This window comes from Pyrus communis, chromosome 2, assembly GCF_041283825.1.
Source record: "Pyrus communis isolate YQ-2024b chromosome 2, ASM4128382v1, whole genome shotgun sequence".
NCBI lineage: Eukaryota > Viridiplantae > Streptophyta > Magnoliopsida > Rosales > Rosaceae > Pyrus > Pyrus communis.
In genome coordinates this window covers 1,637,185-1,645,947 of record NC_142566.1, presented here as the reverse complement: position 1 = coordinate 1,645,947, position 8,763 = coordinate 1,637,185, and the positions used below count along the sequence as shown (strand labels likewise).

Genomic DNA, 8,763 nt, shown 5'->3' with positions numbered 1-8,763 from the left:
TGTCCTAACCACTGGGGCAATCCAACACTTGCAAAACAAATGATAGCCCCCTCAGGAAGATTTGGTTGTTTGCAATGTTAGAATCTTCCAAGCCAAAGAAGTGAAACCTTGTGATTTAGCATGGATCATCATGTTCAGTGCACTCAATATCTGACATTCATCTATTTCACTGGTTGATGTTAGATTCCACTTTCCCAATTCATTATTAGGTTATTAAAATCACTGTTATTGTCCTCTTATGGAACAAAATCATGATGCCACCCATAATGTACAAGATCTTCTCTTATATATGGAGACAGCTTAAAGCCTAAAAGACTACTGATTTTGTTTAGTACAGAGAATTAGAGACAATTCCCCAAAAAAATAAAATTAATTAAGGCACAAACTTTCATGAAGGGATACAATGTAACCTATCAATCTGTACAAGTGGGACTAATATGCCCGTAAAATAGGGAAAGGGGAGATGGAATATTGCTTGCTCCCCATAGAGATGCAAATTTCCAATTGGTGCCCAAAAACACAAGTTGCAGAGAAAAAGCTGAAAAAGGAAAATAATTTCCACATGCCGCTTTTATCCCATGCACATCCCTGTCTATTTTTGGCATGTGGACCGAATAAATTAATGAGAAAGAAGAAATAAACAAGAATGTACAGAACGAGAAAAGAGATTTGCGGAAATTATTTTCTGAATAAAACATATAAACAAGAGAATCATTCAAAGTTGTCCATTTGCTGGGAGGCTTGATATTAGCAGTAGCAGTTGATGGGCAGAAGAGTAGTGTTCCTTCGCCCGTTCAAAGTGAGCCAGAAGGGTCCCAATACAGACACAAATCATAGCATTTCAACCCCACAAAACGCACAAACCATTTCAACTTCACGTGCCACATGGACCCATCACTTTCCTCCCTCCCAATCTCAAATGAACACCACCACGGCCAGAAGGCAGGCTTCGGTCTCCGTCATCTGATATGCAACTAGATATGGCGACGTTAACATTACGATAACAATATGGATTCAACGACACAAACCCTGAATCTGTACCGGAATACATACCTGTCATCCGATGCATCCAGGTAGAAGCAATAATTTTTACTGTAAAATGCAAGAAAATCATTAACATTAAATCAAAAAAGTTTAGAGAATGGAAAAAGGTGGGATTGTGGTTGCTACTGTTAAAAAAAGTGCAAAGATTTGCGAAATCTTACTTTCTCTGTGACTTTTTCTCCCTTCAACTTGGCATATGTGTTGTGTGTGATGACGACTTCTCTCCTATAAACAAAGGACCCCAAAAAGAAGAACTAAAAAAGAAAAACCTAAAACTCCTCTCTTATATAGAAAGACCCCAAAAAGAACTAAAAAAAAAATCCTAAAACTCTTCCACTCAAAGTAGGCAGTCTTCATACGGATTCTAACAACTGATGAAGACGCCAGGTTGACTCAGCCACTGCCACCCAAACCCTTTTTTCCCTTTAAATTCCCTCCTCAACCAGTTGTTTCCTTGGCATTTGTACACCTCTCCTTTGCCTTTTACTCTTTTCTCACTAAGAAACAACTCAAACATTAAACTCCTTTCACCTTCACCTTCCTCCAGCGTTTCTAACTGGAAAAAAAAAAAATGAGGTACCCACCAGTTTACTTCCTCAAACAAATGAACGTGTTTATCATCGAATGCATCATGGTCTTGTTCATGAGCTGTGTAACCATTAGAACTAACCTTTGTTCTCCAAACACCCCTTCGTTGAAAACACTTCCTCTAGACGGGCATTTCAACTTCCATGAAGTTCACCATGCAGCCAGAGATTTTGGCAACAGATATCAGTTCCTTCCTGTGGCAGTGCTGCATCCAAAGACGGTTTCAGACATAGCCACTATTGTTAAGCATGTTTGGGACTTGGGTCCTCGTTCGGAGCTCACAGTTGCAGCTAGAGGCCATGGTCACTCACTCCAGGGCCAGTCACAAGCCCACCAAGGAGTTGTTATCAATATGGAATCACTCAAGGTTCCACAAATCCAGATTCACACCGGAAGTTCTCCATACGTGGATGCCTCTGGAGGTGAATTGTGGATAAATATCCTGCGTGAAAGCTTGAAATATGGGTTAGCGCCAAAATCATGGACAGACTACTTGCATCTAACTATCGGTGGTACTCTGTCTAATGCTGGGATAAGCGGGCAGGCATTCCGGCATGGCCCGCAGATCAGCAATGTCCACCAGCTGGAAGTTGTTACAGGTTTGTTTAAACTAAACCCGCGCGGGGGAGGGAAGCTTCCATGGTGATGGTGACATATCAACATGGAAGACAAGACCAACGTCAAAGGTCTGACTTGCTCATGAAGCATGTCATTACTTTGACCCTGGTCTCATGAAAGATACCCTGGCTACAACTTTAAAAGAATATCTACGAAATTTGTTTATTAAGCACATAACATCAATTCTTACTAACAGATGAACTAAAAATGAGTGCAGGAAAAGGGGAGGTTGTAAATTGTTCAGAGGAGCAGAACGAAGACCTATTTCATAGTGTTCTTGGGGGGCTCGGTCAGTTTGGCATCATAACCCGGGCAAGAATATCGCTGGAAGCAGCACCTGCAAGGGTAAAAACTATATATCATTGAGGTTAATGTGTCACAAGTTAAGCTTCCAGTTGGAGTACAAAGTGCCAGTTGTTAACCAAAATCTACATTTTGTGTACAGGTAAAATGGATTAGAGTCCTGTATTCAGATTTCACAGCATTTACTCAAGATCAGGAGCATCTAATGTCTGCAGAAAATACATTTGACTACATTGAAGGATTCGTGATAATAAACAGGACCGGTCTGCTAAACAACTGGCGGTCATCCTTCAATTCAAAGGACCCAGTTCAGGCCAGCCAGTTTAAGTCAGATGGAAAAACTCTCTTCTGCCTAGAATTGGCCAAATATTTCAACCTGGACAAGACCAAAATAATAGATGAGGTGAGTCATGCGATGGCCCACCAGCAGCCTGTTAATTTTGAAATTCTGAATGATTTGGTCGAATTCAGTTGTAATTTGACTGTATAACTAACATCGCAATCATATATCTCTTTCTGGCATGCAGGAGATTGAGAACTCATTGTCTCAATTAAGCTATATCCGTTCAACGCTATTCTTGTCAGAAGTTGCATACATAGATTTCTTGGACAGGGTACATGTGTCCGAGATCAAATTACGCTCAAAGGATTTGTGGGACGTTCCGCACCCATGGCTCAATCTTCTTATACCAAAAGGAAAAATTCACACTTTTGCTAAAGAAGTTTTTGGCAATATCCTTACAGAAACAAGCAACGGCCCTGTCCTCATATACCCAGCTAACAGATCAAAGTATGCAGCAGTTACATCAAATATGTCGTTATCACCAAAATTCCCTACAGCTTGTCTTAACGATTAATTTCTTAAATCTATTTTCAGGTGGGACAACAGAACTTCCGTAGTTATACCGGAGGAAGATATTTTCTACTTAGTGGCATTCCTAACCTCGGCAGTGCCCTCGTCAACTGTAACTGATGGATTAGAACACATCTTAACTCAAAACCAAAGAATTTTAGAATTCTGCGAAACAGCCCAGCTTGGGGTCAAGCAATATCTACCCCATTACGCTACACAGGAAGAATGGAAGGCCCACTTCGGCCCACGCTGGGAAGACTTTGTGCAGAGAAAATCTGCTTACGACCCTTTGGCAATACTTGCTCCTGGACAAAGAATATTTCAAAAGGCAATACCCTTCTCATGACAGCTGCTACGTGTTACTGTTAATATATAAGAGAAGAGGCCCTAAAGGCATGCGGGAAAGTTCCTTAACCAAAAAGGTTCTGAGCTACTTTTATATTCACGAGCCTTATATGTGTTGCAGGGAGACTGCAAGTGTTTTAAGACAACGGTTAAAATACTTTTATACCAACTATAAGTCATAGTTGTAAAGGGACTGGAGAAACGCCAGCTCCGTAGAGGATGTAAATAATAATTCTAAATATGGCTGAATAATTTAGATCATGAATCCAGTTGCATAAACAAAATCTAATATCATATCTCTGATGTCTTATCAATAATTTATATTTCCTCCAATGAAAAGAAATAAAATCCTCAGAACAAAGCAGGGGTAACTTGTACAACACCAGCAAAGATCAGGACAAAGAAAAAAAAACATAGAGATATATAAGGAGATAGGGAACCCAAAAGAAAAATTAACCTGTAGTTACAATCTTCACCTTCTTTCCTCTGTCACCTTGCAATATATATTATTACCATATCTTGCTACCATACATCCACTAATCTAGCACAGCACTAATTTGTACCAAATTGGGAAAGAGCTGGCAACTGCAACTTGTGGGAAGGGGCTTAGACCTACAAAGTATTCATTTAGCTTATAAAATGATCATGTACAACATAAAATGACATTAAAGCAATTCCTTTGGCTATGTTCCATTTGATAACTATTAAACATAGTTACAGAATAATTCCTTTCCAGAACAGATTCCAACTTTTACATCAGCAATCGTAGGAACTTAGAAATTCAACATCATATTCATGTCTCTGTGTGTGTGTAAAATATATATAAATATATTGCAAAATTGAACAGAAGATATGTTTCATTGTGAAGGGCATAAGCAAAAACATGATCTCTGAAAACAAGGACTTGGACAATATTGATATTATTTGCATAGTCATTCACTTCACTAAAATTCACAGGCAGGAAACATGACATACAGTTTGTGTGTGTGTGCGCGCGCGCAGTGTGTGTGTGTGTGTGCAGTGTGCGTGCGTGTGTGTGTGTAGCAAAAAAGAAACTGATAAAGGTTACTCTTAGACTAGTAATGAACCGCGATAAACCTGAAATATAACAGAATATCCTAATGACTGTATTGAAGTATTGGACACATTGAACAAATAAATTTAGTGGCATTCACCCGACTAATTTGAAACAAAGATGCTTAATCTTATCCTTTGTTTACTTTTACTGTTTTTGGTTTTCTTGTTCTTCTCTTAACTTAGAAGCTGCACACAGTGTAGCAGGCTGGCATAGATCTCAAACTAAAATAACTTTACAAGGGACATTTTTCTCTACAAAGGGAGGTTTCCAGTTTAATGGTCTGGCTAATCATATAATACAACAACAACAAAGCCTTATCCCACTAAGTGGGGTCGTCTGTATGAATCCTAGAACACCACTGCACTCAGTTTGGCTAACTAATCATATATTATTCATGATTTTTCATACCTGTTATTTCAACCATCCAATATCAAAGTTAATGAAATTCTACAATGTCATCCACCTTCATGCTCATTCAACATCGGCAGAAAGAATGATCTATAAAGAAAGTGAACTCAAAAAGGAGAAAACTTTTTCTGTTTAAGAGATTCTTCCATCTTGGTCTCAGAAAGTTAGAATAGGTATTCAGTTATCCAAACAATTCATGTACTTGTTTAATCACTGTTGACTGTACAACATAGTGATTGTAAAGTTCTTTGACACCAAGGCCACCTTCATAATTACAAATGCATTGGCTCAGAATGGTTTCCTCTGTTTCACAAAACACTCAAAACACCAGTGACTCTCAGAAGACTAAAATCACCACAACATAAAGCAAAGCTTCAGCTTTATTAATGTCGTTGGACGCTAAGGACCCTAGCTTGAGAATATTCACAAGACGGGGTCCAGACAAAATTTTCATGAGGTGATAGGGGTTGATATTTGGAAGATGAATTTAAGTACTTTTGACAACGTTAGTTTGTTAGCTAAAGAGAAGAATTCAGTTTAGCTAACACAGGTACTCTTTCCTCTAAAGGTACTCAAATATTTACAAAATCCACTGTTCAGTTGGTGCAAACCACAGAATATCAAGAACAATATGGCTAAGTACCTCACTTACCTTAAATATAATATGGATGTCTCACTTAAAATCATTGATAACTCTAATGTTGCTTCTCCAGTGACTACAGAAAAAGCTGTTGGAAAATCTGACACAACAAAAAGGTCCAAGTTATGTCAAAGGCACAAATTTCAAGGATTTCATCAGTGCCAGTTGACCAGATATACCAGCAAGTGTAGAAACAATTAGATATGAAAAGAATCTAACATATAAAAGAAACACTTACATATGCATTTCAGAGCCAAAAGTTTGTGGTCAAGGAGCAATAATTGCCCCATGAAGGGCACATAATAAGTCAATGGAATGTGAGTGGGTAGGTTGCCCAGTGCACCAAATAGTAGTTGTACTACACAAGGTTCTGTCCTGATTTCCATGATGGTTGGATTGGAGTTACCTTGACATAAGTCAACATACTTAACAGTACTGAGGGACAGTTCAGTATTGTTGAGCTTTAAAAAAAAAATTGTTTCTGCTGTGTTGTGGAATACACAACTACGTGTTTGGTAAAGTATTATAATAACGCTTTGAGAAAAACAAGGTGTTTGGTAAATTTTTTTGTAAAAGTGTCGTAACTGTATTCAGTAACCAAAAAGGACATGTTGGGAAATGCTAGTTATTTGTCTGTTTGCCGAAAAGAGCTAAGCTTTGACCGAAAAAGAACAAGTTATTGTGAACAAATTACTGTAATGTTAAATATGTTTCACAGATGCCTACAATACCATCAGCCAAATAATTGCTCCAACATAAACATCAGTAACATGAAATTATACAACACATTAGGTCCGAGTATCAAACCAATTCACAAGGACTCAAATAGCATAACAATATCAGTTCACAAATATGACTTGTGTGTACACTTTAACTACTCATGTTTGAGTTTACAAAATCACCACAAGCATTTGGGACCTCTAAAGTCTTTCTTTGCTGCTTCCGAATGATTAGAGATTTATGTTGCTGCTTCCGAATGAGAGGCTTACAAGCATTTGGGACCTCCAAAGTCTTTCTTACCACTTTTAGTGACAGAACTTTAATACGTTTGGAATGGATTATTTACACCACTGTACTGCAAGATTTCTTCTTCTATTATTTCCGTAGGTTAGTTCTTTAATAACCAAGTGTCGCTTTTTATATCTAGGATTGTTATGATCACTGACCTCCTTGAATGTAACAAATTGGGACGCTGCGATGATCTGTGGTTCACGATCCCCCCTTGCACATGTTCAGCTATCCGCATCCCCAAAGAAAAGGACTGAAAACACAATACTTGTACGCAGAGAAAATTCAATGAGTTCATGACCATATATATATTTACGATGCCTAGATAGAGAAACATGTCAAGAAAAACAAATCAACTAGTGACATTGTTAACCAATATATCATGATGTCAAGAACGAGACATGGCAACTCCAATGGTTGACACAAATGTTGAGTTGAGCTGTATTGGTTCGAACTCAAAGCTCTCCAAGAACAACCTCAAAAACACCAGCGCTGGCTATACACTATATATCGACATACAATCTAAAATTTGAATGATCACGATGCAACCGATTGAACAATAATAGCTCATCATCACACACAAGGAATAAAATTAATAAGAAATTAAGATGCCTAGGAGTGAATCTTTTTTTGCAAATTAGATCAATTTCAAGGCCTGGAGTTAGGAAAAAGCATTTAGAGCAGTGCAATTCAACAAACATAATCATACGTATATTCAATTGGTAACAAAGAAAACCAATGTCCTAATCAATAATTGGATACAACCCTAGTCCAAATCCACTGCACCCAAATTAAATTAAACAAACAATAAAATCACAAAAACTAAACTGAAATATGTGTGTATATATATATATATATAAAGAGAGAGAAAGAGAGAGAGAGAGAGAGAGAGAGAGAGAGAGAGAGAGAGAGGAAGTTACCTTGTTCCCAAGGACAACTTGAGTGAGAGAGCAACGGGAGGAGATGGGAGAGACGACCGACGGAACGAGAGCAAGGATAAACGCTGTCATTTTCTATAAATAATGGGGGTACTATAGGTATTCCGAATGATTCAGATCCTAAAAATGACTTGGCATCCTAAAGGGTAGGGGACGTAAATCACGGCAAGTGACCCGTGGTAATTGGGTGGAATTTTAAGTTACGTTTGCCTTTTTGTTTTGGCTTCGAGGCACCAAGTGGTAAAAATACGGGTGGCTTTCTCGTTGAAGGCTTTGCGAAGACATGTGTTATTTAACTGTGCCAAGTAGATTGAAATGTTTTTAGCTTTTTTGAATCCCACTAAAGATTAGTCTAATTCTTTTGGAGCGTGTAATACATCAGGTTTTAAAATAATAATAATAATAATGAAAATAAGAAAACGGCAAAATAAAGGGTAAAGTGAATAGTATCAGGATTAACTGTTTAGTGTAAAAATATGATTTTCCGTTAAAGTAAACAGTATCAGGAGCTTTTCATTAAAGTTCTTTTAGAAGAAAAAAAAAAGGTGGGAGATGTACCCCGCACTTTCTGTTTTTGGTCACAAGGATATGTAGTCCAGTATTTATCACTGCTTAGTTATATTTTCCGAGCTCAAACTATGTAATTTAATAAATCCTCCCCTTCTCTTTCTTCGAACTCATGAAATTTTTTTTGAATGTACGCGAAACGTAAGTCAGACTTAAACTGAATAGGAACAATGCCATTTGTATACCCAGCTAAATCTTTCATCATATGTGCCCCAAGCTGCCCATCAGCCCATGCATGATGACTGGATAAAAATGTTTATAGTTCTCCGGAATTTCTCTCTCTGAAAATTGCATCTGATGACAGAGAAAAAAAATAGAAGCTTCACACAGACATGAGAGTTTTGAACTCGAAATGTAGTGATGAAATATATAA

General features: G+C 37.9%; 1 protein-coding gene and 1 long non-coding RNA gene across 2 annotated transcripts; one reads left to right on the top strand and one right to left on the bottom strand.

Moving 5' to 3' along the window:
* Positions 1 to 341: 341 nt before the first annotated feature.
* Positions 342 to 7,909, bottom strand: LOC148698338 (uncharacterized). The gene is made up of 7 exons (XR_015953682.1): positions 7,806 to 7,909; positions 6,116 to 7,206; positions 5,890 to 5,977; positions 4,209 to 4,363; positions 1,206 to 2,587; positions 1,054 to 1,092; positions 342 to 974 (listed from the first exon to the last, which is right to left on the bottom strand). It is a non-coding gene; the product is annotated as an uncharacterized LOC148698338 (long non-coding RNA).
* Positions 1,616 to 4,068, top strand: LOC137746512 (cytokinin dehydrogenase 6). Its single transcript, XM_068486536.2, has 5 exons — positions 1,616 to 2,231; positions 2,468 to 2,595; positions 2,696 to 2,956; positions 3,081 to 3,343; positions 3,431 to 4,068. Exons 1-5 carry the CDS (start codon positions 1,616 to 1,618, stop codon positions 3,750 to 3,752), a joined length of 1,590 nt encoding a protein of 529 aa, XP_068342637.1. The 3' UTR covers positions 3,753 to 4,068.
* Positions 7,910 to 8,763: the final 854 nt, after the last annotated feature.

Coding starts and splice junctions, on each gene's coding strand:
- LOC137746512 (XM_068486536.2), top strand. CDS start 1,616: ATGAGGTACCCACCAGTTTACTTCCTCAAACAAATGAACGTGTTTATC. Junction 2,232..2,467: donor CCAGCTGGAAGTTGTTACAG/GTTTGTTTAAAC, acceptor AAATGAGTGCAG/GAAAAGGGGAGGTTGTAAAT. Junction 3,344..3,430: donor TACCCAGCTAACAGATCAAA/GTATGCAGCAGT, acceptor ATCTATTTTCAG/GTGGGACAACAGAACTTCCG.